This window comes from Epargyreus clarus, unplaced genomic scaffold, assembly GCF_041222505.1.
Source record: "Epargyreus clarus isolate Ecla_fem2 unplaced genomic scaffold, WU_Ecla_fem_2.2 ptg000010l, whole genome shotgun sequence".
NCBI classification, from domain to species: Eukaryota; Metazoa; Arthropoda; class Insecta; order Lepidoptera; family Hesperiidae; genus Epargyreus; species Epargyreus clarus.
In genome coordinates, this window is record NW_027332218.1 from 2,113,655 (window position 1) to 2,132,148 (window position 18,494).

The 18,494-nt window shown below is 34.9% G+C and overlaps 1 protein-coding gene across 3 annotated transcripts; it reads left to right on the forward strand.

The window, feature by feature from the left end:
* Nucleotides 1-886: 886 nt before the first annotated feature.
* On the forward strand, nt 887-14,999 carry LOC140745287 (uncharacterized). Of its 3 annotated transcripts, none has more exons than XM_073077057.1 (5): nt 887-1,069; nt 8,663-8,803; nt 9,738-9,914; nt 10,380-10,662; nt 11,346-14,999. In XM_073077057.1, the coding sequence occupies exons 2-5, from the start codon at nt 8,690-8,692 to the stop codon at nt 11,564-11,566; spliced, it is 795 nt and encodes a 264-aa protein (XP_072933158.1). In that variant the 5' UTR covers nt 887-1,069; nt 8,663-8,689; the 3' UTR covers nt 11,567-14,999. The 3 variants fall into 3 exon arrangements, with proteins under 3 accessions (XP_072933158.1, XP_072933156.1, XP_072933157.1); XM_073077055.1 differs by lacking the exon at nt 887-1,069 and adding an exon at nt 1,180-1,356; XM_073077056.1 differs by lacking the exon at nt 887-1,069 and adding an exon at nt 1,204-1,360.
* Nucleotides 15,000-18,494: the final 3,495 nt, after the last annotated feature.

Here is an 18,494-nt window from a genome sequence, read left to right on the forward strand (position 1 = left end):
AACAGAAGATATAATTTACAACTAACCTCGCATTTGATTAATCTTATCAACAATCCTTTTTAAATTTGACAATTCTTTCTCAATGGCTTCTTTCGCCATGTTAAAGAAATCAGGATCATCCAAATATTCTGACAAAAAATTCGTTTTATCCATTTTTATCGCAATAAATTGAATATTTTATTACGCTCTAAGTTTCTTTTTAATTGCCACAGAATGTCTGAGTATAAAAGCAATTCGCGGTTTTTCTTAAGTCTTTATTTTTTTATATAAATAGATTATGACTTTTATATCATACTGACTTCGTAAAAACTTTAAGATACAAAATGATATTATTGAAATTTAAATAGCAAAATAATATTTTGGTACCTACAATACGACTTTTAAATAAATACTGACATATTTAATAGATTTATTTTTACACGCTTTTTATTAGCTTCACCTGTATGTTTGTATGTTTGTTTGTATGTTTGTAACCGACTTCTTTGGGCGCGATTTTGACCCACTTTAAACGGCCAGATTTTGTTCAAACTTTGTAGATTTATTTCACAATTATACTATTTACTGTTCCTTAATTGATTCCTAGATTCATTTAGATTTTCTACTTTTTAGTTAATTTTATCATAAAAACGTGTTTTTTAGTTTTTTGAACTATATTTATTTTTATGCTTTGAATTTAAATGTCATTCTACCGTATACGCTTAAGAGATTAAACAATACAATATTTTTTTACTTTACACAATTTACAATACCAATGGAAATGTTACGTATATTTTAAATATTTTACTAAAAAATATGCGCATAATTAAATGTTATGCATAAAACAATTAGTTACACAAATAGCAACACTGCAGCACTTAACAAAATCGTCACCAGTGAGTGGCGGGAACGTAACTTTTTAAATGGAAGTAGGTCGATCGATGCAAGCAATTGGCGGCAAACAGCCGAAAAGCACGTAGACCATTGAGAAACAGCAATAAAACGGTCCGTTCCGATAAATCAGTGCAAATAGTCGAACAATGATGCCAATCATCGAGCCGAGCGGACTAAATCTGTTTTTGGATGAGTTTTGGTATGTCGCGTCACTGACTGAATGTCATTGGATTTATAAATACGATCAGCTCCAGAAATAGGTGGCTACAGGTTTTCCAGGCGTACCGACTAAAATAAAGTAGCCTGGATTCGGTTAACAATATTATTGTCTTGGCTACGGAGCGATAGGCGGCGGTCACAGTGAGTTTACACTTGGTTCGCGTTGAGATAAAAACATAAAAATATTCATCGATTGTTTTTATTTTTGTGTCTATTATGGATGACGATGATGTTCAGCAGTTTTCGTTGCGCTGGCACAACCATCAGGTAGGTAAGTAGTTATTTTTTTTACACCCAGAGACATCAGGTACACTATTATACAACTTTTACGCACACATCCACGCTTACATATAAATATGCTAAACGCTAACAATCGTACTCATAACGTTATTTTATCGTGTGATTATTATAAATAAATAATGCTTTGTGTATTTCGGTTCTGTATAAAGCTTTTAAAAAGCTAACTATTTATACTTTTAGTAATAATTTAATATATGGTTCGCTTTTAGTTAAGTTAACTGTATTATCAAAGTAATTATGGTTACGTTAATTATGTTTAGAGCTTAATAAGCATTAATGTACACTTATGTACCCACTACTTACACAGCGTTATAATGTTTCATATAATACTTGAACAATGTAATAAAACACAATGATTAAACTCACAACATTTTATTTATGTGCTAATGCTAGCCGAAAATATTTATGGCTAATGTAATTAAAATATATATATATCGAGAAACATTCTTATCTACGACGCACACATAGGAACATTCAAACATAATTTTTCAAACCTACATACTCAAATTATAATAAAATTATTCATATTATATTGATGTACCTGTGTCTCAGATTTCAAAATACTTTAGCCTACCTACTGCCTTGCTACCGAGCCTATTTAGGCAGAAGATAGACCTATTTATTAAGTTATAGAAATTAAGCTGATTTCCTAATATACCTGCACATTAGGAGGTCAACTTAATTTCTTTACAAACCATTTGAAATTCTAATAACATACGAGACCCTACAACAAACCCATTGATATAAATATCGGACTTTACAGGTCCGGGATTCGAATCCCAGGGGCTCACTTATGTTATTTCAAAGTTACGGCAACCTTTTTATATTCCATCGCTGGACACACGTTTCCCTACAACTAGAACAATGCCTGTAACATATATTATGCCACTTGGTCTATCAAATTCTTCTATAATAGTACCTATGTCTCTCATAAGGTTTTGGTTAAGAAAGTTATAAAAAACTCTGAAGCATATAAGTTTGATTGACATATCTTACTTTACCTTTAGATGATTAATTTCTAATTAAAAATAAATCCATTGGAGCAACGTGGGAGAATTTGCTTCAGAAATCTCTAAACATGTTATTTTCCACCTAAAACATGATAACATTAATTACTCAAATTAATGATTATCATTTAACAAAAGAACCACACTCATTATAGTCGTACTTAGTTTCAAATGACAATTCTATTTCGAGCAATCAAAATTATTTACATAGCTTTACAAATAAATAATGATTGATGGAATCGTAGCAATTACAATCTCACAATTATTTTAATCAAATCCATATCGAATATGAAATAATGATTGTCCAAACTTGCCTTTTCCAATTATTCGAACATTAAAAATCCATTAATGTTAGGCCTCCACGCACTCTCAGTTTTATTATTTTTAGTGACAGTATTTAATATTGAAATTATTTAAGACTAGTTTTTGCCCGCGGCTTCGCCCGCGTTTAAAAGAAAATAATATGACATACTAACATACATAAAACTGAAAATTCGTAACTTCATTGGAATGACAGTGGCGCCATCTGGCGAAAATTGGTCGTACCAACTCTGAATCTTTCGTGTGCTCATGAACAACAACTTTGCTAAAGATTATCACTTGATCAAATGCATAGTTTACGATTCAATTCTTACTAATATCGATTAAATCAATTAAAATAATCGACTTTTTGATTCTCCGATTAATCGATCGATTCTCCGATTAATCGATCGATTCTCCGATTAATCGATCTTGGATCGCCATCCCTAGTTTCCGTGGGATTTCCGGGATAAAAACTATCCTATGTCCTTTCTCGGGTCTCAGACTACCTTTGTACAAAATTTCATTAAAATCGGTACAGTGGTTTAGGCGTGAAGAGGAGACAAACAAACAGACAGACAGACAGACATAGCTACTTTCGGATTTATAATATTAGTAAGGAAGTAAGGATTTACATTATCATACGCCTAAATCACGTAGGTACGTATATTTAGAAACTGGTAGAACCATTATAGTTTAACTCCTGTGGTACTACTGCCACACCAGTTTCTGCCTAATAACAGCAGTAATTATTAAGCGCTGCTGGTTTGATGGGTGTGGTAAGGGAGACATATTTATCCGAGGTATTCCAATATAGTCCAAAGGGATAGTAACGCATTTGTGACCGACATCAGGTACTTAGAACTCAAATTTTAATTAGGGTTAATTACAGATCCATGGGTCCAGTAGCCATTTCCTAGGAGGACTTCTACCCGTTTGCAACAGTACATTTAAAAAAAGAGCTTATACGAGTACGAACCCATACATCATGACACGTCATAAAAATTGATGAAGCATCTTACGTTATTTTTTGCTAATACAATCCCTATCATTCATGGAAATACAAAATATATCCATTTCTTTCCATTATGAGTAATGGAAGTCATTGTTAGGATAAATTAAAGCAGGATACCATAAATTTTCACAACGTCGTGACTTTTTACGATGTACGTCGTAGATTTCCACGACAACGTAGCAACGCATCTCGACATATCAAGCGACACTTCAGTCTCATTTATTATTTATGTCTATAAAATAATCTGATAGTTACCTGAAGGTGGTAGAACCCTTTGTGGTTCGACTCCGGCGGCACCACCGCCACACCTATTTCTACCTAATAACAGCAGTGTTAAGCGCTGCTGTGTTCCGGTTTGAAGGGTGTGGTAAGGGAGACAGACTTTTGCCGAGGCGTTCCAGCTTAGTCCTCAGGGGTAGCGGCGCATCTGTGGCTGACCTCAGGTAGGAATATCTAATCCTATCTGGGGTTGATTACAGATGTCCATGGGTGGCAGTAGCCACTTACCATCAGGTGGACTGCATGCTCGTCTGCTACTCTTATATTATAAAAAAAAAACACTTAAATACTTAAGGTGGACCGCATGCTCGTCTGCTACTCTTATATTATAAAAAAAAAACACTTAAATACTTAATTAATATTCTATAATGTTACCCAAAATAATTAAACTTTAACAAAAGCAAATCTTACTTAAACTCAACATCTAACGCTTACAAATTACTTTCTGATAAGAGATAAGTAATTACATTCAATGGTCTATTATATTCTAAATAATGTAATGAAAGCCAGAATTATTTAAACACTCGACATCGATAGACTACAAATTATTTCCGGTACTCAAACATGTACGAGTAGGTAATGTCGCGGCCATACTCAAATAGAAAGTCTTTATTTTGGCAAAAATAAAATACCCATAAGAAAAAACGGAAATTGATGGCTTGATAATTAATCAAATCAAATCAAATACTCTTTATTGTACCCCATAAAAGAAGATACATATAAAAATAAACAACTAATTTAAAATACAATACAAAAGGCGGTCTTATCGCTAACCAGCGATCTCTTCCAGACAACCTTTAGGTAAGGAGTTATAGTAGGGATGAATAGAAAAATAGGTAGGGTTCAAATAATAATAATAAATATAATTATAGGACTAAGATAGCATAAACATGTTGGAATAAATAAAATATAGCATACACTAAGCACCAGTAAAAGAAGGAGACTAAAATAGAATGGGAGAGATGATTGAAAAATAAAATAGCAAAGGAAAATAATAATAATAATATTAAAAAATAAAAATAAACAAAATTAAGAAGAAGTAATTATTAAAACCAGAGTTATAGTTGTAAGTAATTAATGTAATAATTTCACTTGTAACGGAGATCACTGCTATAGAAATAGCCTTGCTAGAAATCTTTCTGAGAATCGGGCAATATGACAATATGACCAGTACCCTTACCATGAGTTTTTACGTTTTGACAAATATTAATGTTTTGGTATTTGTTTACGTATTTGCCCATACAATTTCCAATCAGCGCCCCTAGCGGATTACATCAGAACTATAGTGTCAGTAACGTTACATTAAATGTCTAAATTGTCAAAATGGCGCTTTATGTTTTGTCTCTCTTTTTTGTGAACATGTGAGGCAGACAGAAAGACTTGAGCACTTACTTATTGTTACGTTTACTCAGTCTACTGAAGCAAACGGAACATGCGCTGTCTTCAAGAAACTGCAATATCGCCGCCGTACTGTGATGGCGGCAAGCATTGCACTAGAAATTGCCACAAAACTAGCCTATTTACGCGTCCTTCTGTACTTATAATAAATGTACATATATTCATGTACATATAATACTGTACATATAATAAATAAATATAAGTAAATCTTGTCCTTTTCGTATAGCTATTTATTTATTTTGGTTCGGTTCGCATAATTTCCGACAGGATTCTGTGTGTTGTTTACAACACCCAACCATAGAAACATAAAGTACATAGCCGCCTAGAACAGGGTTAATTTGTTATCAGGGTGTTTACGTGACCTGGAATTGCACATACAATAAAGTAGACAACCGGCAAATATATTACACCTCGCTTCATTTTTATTGAATTATGTCAATAATCTTTACTTAAGTTAACCAACTTGAATAAGTAGCAGTTTTTATTGACAAAACCTAACTTAAATTTGCGCCACAACTCTAATACTAACTCTAAACCTGACAAAAACTTCTTACAGTAAGATTAATTATTTATTGCTTGTTCATATATTATTATTTTTTATAATATAGGAATAGCAGACGAGCATGCAGTTACCACCCACCTGAAGGTAAGTAGCTACCGCCGCCAATGGACATCTGTAATGTACCCCAGATAGGATTAGATATTAAGCTGAAATGCCTCGGAAAAGTATGTCTCCCTTACCTCACCCTTCAACTCAGAACACAGCAGCACTTAACATTGCTATTATTAAGCAGAAATAGGTGTGGAACCACTAAGACCCCTAGCAACAAGTTTAATTAGTTAATCATAAATTATTGATTACTTGATTATAAATTATTTAGGCATTTCAAATATCAACCGAACACGATGGCTGCGACATGCGGTCGTCAAATGACAACAGTAGTAGAATATTTATAGATCCATTAGTGCTATTGTTAGTAAACTATGGATTAGATGAGGTTGGTAGTAATCTTACACTAATGAGAACTTATAATTGGTTCAATAAAGAATGTTATCCAGAATGACGGTGTTTCTATTTACGTCGTCGTTTATAACGTGTGAGTGGAACATGAGCGACATTATGAGTATCAAGTTTTATTGGACCAAGTTATATGTAGATTCTGTTAATCATTCCGTTTGAAAACAAAAACTGTTTGGTGAAGATCATCATTTTCTGCTACTAAACATTAGTTAATATTTTTAAAATTAAACTAACTATATAAAGTACTTAAAATCTGTATTTTTCTGTATGCTCGCTATTTTCAGTTTTTTATTTCCTAGATTTTATTCTAAAACTAAAACACACGGACATATACATTTACTTATTACCAGAACCGGATTAACCCTGTATGGGCCTATAGGCAATACAATTTTCGGGCCCCTTTTCTTTACCTACTCGGACTGACTAAATCATGTGATGTATTGTTTTGCCTTCTACTTACATTCCTGAATACAAATCCTGATATAGGCACGGATGACGTCCTAAGAGCGGGTTCGGACATACTCAGGCTCTATGCGTGCTCAACGCGCTCACGGACTGGATGGCTGCGTGTTAGTACAGAGTAACCCGCGCACCTCACCCGTAGAATACGCGTACGTTTGATTCCGCCCTAAGTCTAGGTGTTTTCTATGTATACATAAAAATACATTCAGCGGCGCCTACTCGCTGCGTTCGGAATTTTTTAAATACTTTTGATGTATGTGAAAATCGTAAGTCTTCAAACACGGAGCACTCCCATTTTTTTTAAATTAACCTTACAATCGCAAAACTCACATATTGCAATTAACGTATTTCGAAAGCTTTGGAATTATTACGTTACAAATTATCATCACGCTATGGAAGCTTACAAAACGCACCCAACAAATCGGGGAGTCCCCCAACGTGAATGAAGTCCAGCTGCATTCCGAAGGATTATATTAGTTCTAATATTAGATACTAGAAGAGTAGATGGTTCTGTATGTATAAAGTGTTACATGCGTTGAAAAAAAAGAATAGTATTGTTGATTATCATTTTCGATCCATAAAACTTTTTTTTGCGGACTGCAGTGGGCCCGTGTCGATCCTGGGCCCCTAGGCAATTGCCTACTCTGCCTTAAGGTTAATCCGGCTCTGCTTATTACATATATTAAGTATACAATAAATGCTTACTACTCTAATAAACTATAATTTTCTATATTATACAATGATAAAATAAAAGAGACAAAAGAACAGAAAGTAAATACATATTTAAAATCACATGGATTTTTTAAAATTGCTTAAAATAAGTACATACATATACAATTGCATACATTTACTAACAATCCTAGGACATAAGATAATTGTAAAATATTTGGGATAATTAAAAAAATTAAACTACTACGTAATATATAACAGCTTTATACATAAAGTACATAAGGCGTATAAATATTTGCTTTAAAATAACAAAATGTTCAGCTTATTAAACTTAAATTAAATCGTTCTACCGCATTTATGTCGTTAAATTTGTAAATACGTAAAAAATTAAAAGCAGAGTAGCTAATAAGGTAATAAATTTGATTTTAACCTAATTTTTACTTTAAGTATATTTTCGGTGCATTTTTTACATAGGTAACAACAATATAATCACGTGTAACATGATAAACGATCATAATCATATAGCAAAGCGGTAGGAAATCGGACGGGTGACTACTTCATACGTACTTTAACATTTATTAACAGCAGTAAAAGTACCTTTTTTATCGAGGGGGAAACCTTCAGAAGGTACCCGACGACGTAGGAGCGACGCCGGGTTATGTGGGATTTTTACCGCACTAAAACCCCCCCGGTGGCCGTCCTCAACGCTTGTTGGAGAACTCCAGGATCTCCGACGGAACACAACCGGAGTCCTCCAAGCGCGATGCCCCGATCGGGCTCTGCCCTAGGGAAACAGTTTTCGCTCCTCCAGCAGTAAAAGTACCTAAAGTAGATGAAACTTCTAGGTTTCATCCCAAGCTTCAAGGACGTTTAAAAACACACAAACATAGGGTAACCATAATTTACTCCTCCGTGCATGGTGCATGGTGCAGAATGATACTTTAGGTCTTATACATGGAGAAAATACTTAAGGCCTACTATAGTTTACCCTCCCTCAACGTTTGCACCGACACAATTGCGAAATTTAAATGAAAATGAATAATATGCACCGAAAATATACGTAACAAATTCGTGATCAAAGAAAACTATAGAATCCTAATATCACACTACATATTTCAACAGAGCAGTGTGATTGGCGCTTTGGGCCGTATGCTCAGCACTGGTGCCCTGAGTGACGTCACGCTCAGTGCCAGTGGCACTTGCGTCAAGGCTCACCGCTTAGTGTTGGCGTCATGCAGTCAGTACTTCGCGCAATTGTTTAAGGTAACCAGAGTAACCTCACACTATTGTCCTATCGCTACGCACGAGTTTCCTCTCAGAAAAGAGTTTTTTTCATAATCCACCGAACTGGCCAAGTGTGAATGGGTAAACTTTACAAACCTTTTGCAAACTTAAAAAAAAAAGAATTCTCGAGCGTGTTGGTTTTTGCAACATGTTTTACTACAAAGTATATTTTTTACGCACTTCGAAAACCAGAACCAGAACCAAACCAGTTACCTCTTAATTCTCAATTACCTCTTAAGAAAGTTTGATTGGGGGCCCAATTTTCAACCCCTAGGCCATCACCACCATGTACAGAGTGCCTATGCCAGAATGCCTGACGTAAAAACAGTGACGGTCCGATAATCATATGATAAAACAAATTATGTGACATGATCCTCAAAGATGATTTGCGTCAAGGCTCATTTCGTCTAAGCCTTTTTTCAGTTCATAATTCGCAATTGCTTAAACTAAGCAAAATCTACATCGCATAACAATAATTACATGGAAAAATAAATTATGTCATTATTATATTAAACCAAGCACTAAGATGCTAAGTGCACTTCCTTCAAGACTCTTCACTTAGACAGGTTCTTGCAATAAGTACTTGGCAGAAGTTTTAATATATTAATTACATATTGCACTTCTGAGCACTCTGTTTAAAGTTCTGACATAAAAATAAAGTTAAAACAAATTATTATTACTGTTGTAGTTTGGAAATTGGTGTTTTATTGCCTTTATCTTTTTATTGTATCGTAAATCCCAGCCAATTTCTTACAAGCATTATATGTATAGGGATGATATTTAGTTTTTTATCGAAGTAAGACCCTAGTCAGAAAACTCTTTAATAGTTAAAAGTCCCTATAACGTCCTAAGAATTATTTTCATGACAAGAAACCAACAACCGAATAATTCCATAATAAACACTAATCGGCAGGAAATCGAAACGGAAAACAACACGCTGGTCATCGTGCTAGGATGCGAGGCAGTCGAGCTGAACCTCCTCCTCACCTTCATGTACACTGGAGAAGTCACCGCCTCCAAGAAGAACCTGCCTTCCCTCCTCAGACTCGCCCAGACCCTCAAAGTATCAGGATTGACCGACTCCAACACAGTGAGTAGGTTGTTTTAAATTTTGAAGTTTTGATACTAAATTTTGATACATCAACCTATTACTATCTTACTCCTGGGCCCAGGTAAGAGACCTCAGAGAAAGATAAGTTGAGCCATAGGTAACTGTGGCCAAATGCGAATTGGTAAACTTCGCACACCTTTGAGAACCTCGGACCCCAAGATTGAGTACCTAGACAATTTCAAATCAATTCATCTGAGTAGGCAATTCATCTCCAGTATGAAGAAGTGAAGTTGCTTAAATGTATTGCTATTGAGACCTAAGTGCGGTGGAGATTTCTCATTAATTACAGATTACCATTACGTAGCAACATGCCATTAGGTGCAGCATGTTTATTTGTTACATTAACTTCATAAAAACTAACATCTAGCTCCTTAGAAATAATTACCAAACTTGATGAGATCTCTCACTCTAAATTATAATAAATATTTGAATTTCCCATTTCAGAATTCCACACTAACCCCAACGGAGCCAGACCAAACTGACATTATCGAATCACCCACAATCTTGGACAAAGATGAACAACCAGATTTCCTCGCTTCAGAGAATTCTGACAGCAATAAAGTGAATTTCGAAACGCAAAATGAGATACGGGAACCGGAATATACTGACACAAGAGTCGAAAAGGATAGGCTAAGCAAATTGCATCAGATCGTTCAGAATTTGTACAGCACTCACAAGATAGGTAATGTAGCGGCTGCTGTTTCGACGCCTACACATAATCTAGACGGTAAGATGTTTTCATATTTTTCTAATTAGATGATAAAAATAGTAAACTGTTATGTAGCTCACTGTCTACCTGATATTAAATAGTCACAGCTTATCGACTACAGTATGTCTGTCATCGATATCACGACATGAAACTGGCTCAGGTTGATAAATAATAGATGTGTTGCTTCCTGCAAGGACTAAGCTAGTATGTCTATTTTGCCACAGGCCAAAACCAGCAAAACAGTACACTAACCTACACTATGTATTGTAATAAAGAAACTGACATGGGAGTAGGTACCTCCTCTAATTCTTGGTTGTTTTTTGCTACCCAAAACTATACAATTCTTTGTTTTAAAAATACATACACCTGCTGCTGTGTTCTGGTTTCAAGGGAGACGTAAGGGAGACATTCTTTTCCGAGGCATTTTAGCTTAGTTGTCAGGGGTAGCGGCGCATCTAAGGCCAACCTCAAGTAGGAAACTAAACTTATCTGGGGTAGATGTTCATGGGCGGCAGTAGCCACTTAGTAGCACCATCGTGGACTGGATGCTCGTCTGCTACTCAAAATAAATAAAAAAACATTTGTTTCTGGATTTGCCACTAATTTATTAGATTTAGTATTAGCCAAAACAAAACAATTTCAAATAAACACTAAATTGTATAGTGTGTGTATTAAAATTTTGAATAAAACATATATTCCAGAATTAACCGAGTCGTACGACAGAAAGTGGCGAACCAACAGCTCAGTGTGCACTATATGCAACAAGCGGCTCAGCAACCAGTACAACCTGCGCGTGCACATGGAGACGCACGCGGGGCGGCGGCACGCGTGCCGCGCCTGCAGCCACGTGTCGCGCTCGCGGGACGCGCTGCGCAAGCACGTCGCGTACCGGCACGCGCCACGGGACCGCCGGGACGTGTGATGCGTATGATTTAGGCTGCCTGGCTACTGTCGCTTGAATAACTGATAGAGTCCGCGCCAAACTTCTAAGCCTGGCCACACAGAACGCGTATCCTAGTGCCGCGCTAGAGCGTTAGTCCTAGAAGTAAATCCTTTTTTTTTTGTTTTGGTTTACGAGGGGGAAACCTTCAAAAGGTACCCGGTGTCGTGGGAGCGACGCAGGGTTATGTTGGATTCTTACCGCACTAAAACCCCCCCGGTGGCCATCCTCGGCGCTGCGTAGAGGGCTCCGGGATCTCCAAAGGAACGCAACCGGAGCCCTCTTAGCGCGTTGCCCCGTCGGGCTCCGCCCAGGTGAGCTTGGCGCTCGCCACACTCGCGGGGCGCGCTGCGCAAGCACGTCGCATACCAGCACGCGCCGCGCGACAGGCGGGACGTGTAATGCGGGCGGTGCTGCCTGGCTACTGTCGCTTGAGTAACTGATAGAGTCCGCGCCAAACTTCTAGTCCGCTTTGAATATAGAACAGTCGCGTAGCAACAGCAAATTGTAGATATTAGCGGGACGAAGACAACGCGGCACCCCTCCGGCACCCACCGCTGCCCGCTCTCGCCCGCGGGTACATAGCTGCTTTAGTGTTTCCTTACGTTACGGAGTATATACTAATCAAACCTGCGTGCAATAATTCAATAAGTGCAATAAGTACAAGCGTCATTCAATCCTTGTAATGACGCTTGTACGTAAATCTGTAAAAAATATAACACTCGGCGACAAGAACCGCGACAGCCGTGCGCGTACGCGCCGTAGTAACTCGGCGCTAAGTGCGGCGTCAGGATTTTCTTCTAATGGTAATGCCTAGCGCAACGTTGAAATACGCGGTCTGTTTAGCCAGGCCTTTAGGCCCCTCAACACAGAGATCTTTACAAACTACGCGATTGACGCGAACCATAAGTCGACTACTGTTGCTATCCATTTATACTCGTACCTATGTACAATGTACATATTCGTATGGTTCTCATTCATACCTATGGTTTGCAACTCGGCCGCTTAGCTTGTAAATATCTCTGTGAGAGAAGGACCTAAAGCTGCCCATTGGCTACTATCGTCTGAGAAACTGGTAACTTTAGCAATAGATCCAACAAATGCTGCTAACTTGTCGCTTAAACAGCAAATTCGGGCACCCCCGAATCGTAGCGACTTCAATTGTCCAGTCGCTTAAGTGATAAAATTATAGTCGATTTCAAGTGATAGTAGGCGTTAGCCGGTCAACTTAGATAAATACACAAGCATTATAAAAGACATAGGCCGTACACGCTTCACTATAGTAACCCACCAAGAACTAGAGTTTTCGAGAAACATATTTGGTTAAAAAACATGGTTTTTCTTCGTCCTTTTCACCTAGGTATATATAAAGATTTTTACGAGGATTACTTTTGATTAGAAATTAACGTGTGTATGGCCTTATACAAAATTAAATATAGTAAATGTAGCTCAAATATTATATTTGTTAGGTGTCAATGTTTATAAATGTTTTTACAGTCTGTACACTTATGTTCAAAGAAAAATGTTCTTCCTTTCTTTTGCACATATTTTACTTACTATAATGCTGTCTTCTTCTATCTCCTAGAAAAAGGTGAGAGGGCAAGACGTTATTTGTGTTGTGATACTCCAGAACTGATTCCCAACTGATCCGCGAAAAATTAAAATATGGTTCCCGAAGTAATTAAAATTTTAATTAAATTCGTTTTGTTATGATGCCAGAAAGAAACAATTTTTCTGGACCAATTAATTGTTACTTGTTTTTACGGTGAAGGAAAACATCGTGAGAAACCATTAGAATCTTCCATAAGCTTAATAATAACGAAACGATTTTCGGTTGTTTCGTGCGCGGACGAGAAACCGCCAAACGCATAGAATATAAAAATACAAGTAAAAATGGTAGCTATTTTCGTGACTCGACTTATTTAAAAAATTAGCTTGTCTTCACTAACAAAGTCTATTTTTATGGTGAATACTGGATGACGCGACAAAAAAGTAAAAATGGGATAAAAACGGAAAATAGCGGAGAAAATAAACATCTTTTAAAGAGTTGCTAGAGTTGGTCACACTGGTTCTCACTCTTGTTCTTTTAAATTCTTAAATAATGGTAATACACAAAAGGACTACAAATCCACACTTGGCCAGCATGGTTCCTTAATGAAATTGTAATTGAGTAATTGAATGAAAAGTACCTAAAGAAAGATTAAGGGGAAAGTCAGGTATCGATAGCGATATGCTTAACACACGGAGTTATATTATTAGATGTTGGTATGTGTGACGTTCCAAATTAGTCGTCAGCGCGAGGAACGCATCTGTGATCAACTTTAAATAGGACTCGTGTCCTACTTGAATTTGGTCGCAGGTCATTGTCTACTGGCAGTTTACCACTAAGAATAGATTAGTACCACCAGTGGAAGGTATAACTACCCATTTAATACTTCGTCAATCGGTTACTGTCTCACTGCTGGGTGCAAAAATTAAAATTCAAGCCACGGTCTATGCTGGCCAAGTGCGGATTGGTAGATTATACACGGCATTGAAACATTTTAACACAAATTACATCGTAAATTTCCTCACGATATTATCCTTCACCATAAAAGCTAGTAATAATTATTTCGTACACACGTAACTTTGAAAATTGAAAAATGTCTGGAATTAGAATCTCACAGATTTAGAGGCAGAATCTCAAATCATTGACTAGCTTAATTTGCTTGTATTTCATAAACGTGAACATTGATCAAAAAAAAGTTGGGAACCACTGCTCTAGAGAATTGCGGGATTAATTTATAGTATGTTGCAATGACATTTTATACTAGTATGTTGTATATCCGTCCACCAATAATCCGCCGAAAGTAATATAATATTTATATTTTTAATATTAACTAAAAATCAATAATAAAGATAGTGCTCATAACCAAAAAGACATTTTAAAAACATTGAAGTAAAATAAAAATTCAAAGTAAATAAAATACACTTAGCTGTAAGCTCGCTTTAAGGAAATAATTTTTAGTAACTTATTATTTATTTGAAAATAATAAAAAAAATATAATTCATATTACTTATTTACAGTTTTAGAAATCGTAGTCTTTAATAGATATTTGCACGATTTATGTATATTATTTAATATAATAATACCCGTAATTTCCCGCCGAAATGATATTATTATTTTTTCTACTTTGTCTGTGGTCTGTGTATATTTATTTCTCAAAGCAAAAGCTCTTGACCTGAAAAGCCAGGCGTCGCTGTAAATCCGAATTTAAGTCGGAAACAGACAAGATACACTTAAACTTCACCTTGAGGTTGTTTTACGATATTTTTCAGTTTTTTCTTCAGTTCTAAGAATAACGAGAGGTGTAAAATATTAATTTTTATTTGATGTTTCTTATCCGTAAAAATATTTTTTAAATCTTCGAATGAGTAAGATAATCATTAATAGTAGGTAATCATTGTTTATATTTTACAAAATAATGTTGAAACTATTAAAAACTAAAGAAAATGTTGTTTAGACCATGGATTAAGATATTTCTCTATGATAATTAAAACATGACAACAATTTATAACCGAAATATTGTTTTTGTGCCTATATAATCAATGTTAATTTGTTATGTATAAGTAATTCTGCATTGAATTTGTTGATTTCCATTTCATTAGGTTCACAAATTATCAAATACGTGCATGACTGAGTTTATAATTATTAACATCATCCTGTTTGGAGTTCAATGATATTATTTACATTGCGTAACAAATGTGAATTGATTTTTAATTTGTTCACTCAAACTAAAGATAAAGTTTACCTCACGAACTAAATACTAATGAACGCCACATCAACATGCAGTGTTTAATCACAGTATATCCTTATACTGTGGTTTAATGTACCTACACGAATTTTACGCAATGATACTTACAAATAAATGCACATTGTTTTGTAACAGAATCTCGTTATAAACCGTTGCATTGTTGAAAGATATTCTCAAAAAACCGTGACTATGCAGTGAATATATTGTACGACTTCATATTTAAAAAGTTCACTTTCACAACTTTCTTGAAATATTTTTTATTATTACTATCCATCATAGATTAGCTATCCACCTATCCGATAAAAACGGGCGCAAAAACGAAATAGTGGGCTAGACAATTCTTGTACATTTTTTGTGTAGTAAGAACATCGTGTGATCTGTGCTATGCGTAAAGTATGTATGCGTCTCTGTTTATACGATAGGATATTATATGCTGCGTTCTTATTAGTGATCGAAGTATGCTGCACAAAAACGTGCAGTGCAATGCCCACATGAACCCAAAAAACAAAATATCCTGTAACTGTGAACAAACAAAATAAATTAAACGGATTAAAAAAAATAGGCCAATTTATTTATTATTTCGTGTTTAACTTTAAGTTTAGACTTATTTTATTACACTTATTTATTTATTTAATATTGTTAAGAAAAGACATGAAAAAGACAACTGCATATTATTTAATAAAATTTTCTTAATCAATAATTGTATTTATTTTTATCGCTTCCCTTATTTTTGGGCCTAATTATCGTGTTAAATGAAAATCTTTCCTCTCTGAAAAATAAAATGTTAGTTATTTAATCTGTATGCATTATTTTTTTATAATATAAGAGCATAGATTAGTAAAGATTACTCACTCCTAACAAGGAAATGTACCCAGTTTTGATAATTGAAATAGTTGCGTAAAAAAGTTTTGCCACGTCTCCGTGCTAAAATGTCCCTAAAATATTTGAAATAAATATTTATTTATTACGAAAATTACGCAGTATTAGTAATTTATTCGTAAATTTTCTCTAAAAATGTTTTTATTTGTCAAGAATTCAAAAAAAGAACTTACTAAAATAAGCCGTTTGTGGTTTATTTCCATTTCAAGGCGGCGAAGTATCTTTACTAATTTATGTATAAGAGTAGCAGACGAACATGCAGTCCACCTGATGGTAAGTGGATACTACCGCCCAAGATAATATTAGATTCCTGAGGTCGCCCACAAATGCGCCGCTACCCCTAAGAACTAAGTTGCAAAGTGTGTCTCCCTCACCACGCCCTTCAAACCAGAACACAGTAGCTCCAACAATGTCTTTAGGCTGAAATATGTTTGTATGCTGAAATATCTTACTCGTATGTTGTGCTATAGCCTCCAGAGTCGAACCACGAAGGACTAACGTTTTGTTTTAGTATTTGTATAGGTAATCGATACTAATATTATAAAAAGGAAACCTTTGTTTGTTTGATTGATTGTTATGAATAGGCTCAAAAACTACTGGACCGATTTTAAAAAATCTTTCACCATTCGAAAGCTACATTATCCACGAGTAACATAGGCTATATTTTATATGAAATATATTTGATAAATAGATTTTGAGGCGGTACAAAGTTTGCCGGGTCAGCTAGTAAATAATAAATAGACAATTATACAAGTGTACACAATTTATTCGTCTTACAATCTTAACTTTAGTAGTAGAAATCGCGTAAAAAATCGAGAAAATCCTTCAGAAAATTAGATATTACAAAAATACTGTTCACAAAGTCAGTTTGTTACGAAGGGACCGACATCAATTCAATATTCAATTGACGTTACTTCATTAAGGGGAAATAATTAGTGATAAAAATACTTATTTGCTTGTTCTACAAATTTAAAGTGCATCTGGAGTCTATTCTGTACGACAAACTTTTCTGTGCGTGTGTCAGGGGGGGTACCACTGGCCATCATAAGGTTGTCAAAACTACTTGAGAAGTGCATTTTAATTAAAAATAACATCTAAAAACAATGTTAAAAATCATTAATTTTCACAGATAACATAAGTTCTTATAAATTAAAAAAAAAATACCCAGTGTAATTGTAATTTACTATTTTGTAATTAATTAAGATAATTTTATGTTGTCATGTGTGTGTACAATGCATTACGTAATAAAGTTATTTCTTTCTTTCTTTCTTTCTATTAATTACTATTTCTGAAAACAGCCACACGCAAAGAAAATATTGTCAGACTATAGAATTGTTTTCCAAATTAGTTGCAATCCCTGAGGACTAAGTTGGCACGCCTCATATATGCTCTCCCATTCTTCAAACCATAACAGCAGTTATAAAGAATATAAAATAGCGTTATTTTTAAACCAAATTAAAATATTGTTTAAAAAAAAAACTTCGCCTAAAATGACAATTTACAATAAAAATGAAAATACTGTAATTTTACATACAAAAGTAGTTTAAAAACATGTTTTAATTTATATTCATCTTGATTTATGTGCGATGTGGTATAACGGACCCAAATATTTTTTTAAGTTCATTACATATTTTGCAACACTGTCGTACAACCAAGCTTCATTTAACCAAATTAATTATTTTGGTACAATTATCTTCGATCACTAAGTTCTTATTAGTGAAGAAGACAATTATGTAATTTATAAATTTTCTTTTTCTTTCAACATGACTTACATTTGGTCATCCAGCCTATCAATAGTTGTACACGACCATCATAACGTTGGTTGTACGACCATGTTTGCATTTAATGTAAAACCATACTTTTTCATTTTTTTTAAATATCTTTTAAGCATACACATTGTTACATAGAATACAAAATTAAAAAATAATCTCCCAATCGCTTGGCGAAAAATCTTTCTTTAATGCCTGTTGTTTATACTCAATCTGGATTGAAGATCGAAATTTGACAATTTCTAATATGAAGTAACTGTCAAATGTTGATTTTCGGTTCGCAAAACCAAAGAGTATAGTACCTATGTACCTATGGGCAAAACACTGGATAGATTGATAATTAATAACCGGCGCAAATCTTTTACAATTATAAGCAAGTTCGAAAATGTTACAGAAATAGACAGACATTTTTCTATGTGTGTTTTCATTTCCTTTGAGATCAAAATAGCCAACGTGTAACCAGTCAGT

What these genes read in the sequence shown, in the direction of transcription:
- LOC140745287 (XM_073077055.1), top strand. Translation starts at nt 1,306, where the DNA reads ATGGATGACGATGATGTTCAGCAGTTTTCGTTGCGCTGGCACAACCAT. An exon ending in ACTTCGCGCAATTGTTTAAG is followed by an intron (nt 8,804 to 9,737) that starts GTAACCAGAGTA and finishes ACTAATCGGCAG; the next exon opens with GAAATCGAAACGGAAAACAA. An exon ending in GCCTACACATAATCTAGACG is followed by an intron (nt 10,663 to 11,345) that starts GTAAGATGTTTT and finishes CATATATTCCAG; the next exon opens with AATTAACCGAGTCGTACGAC.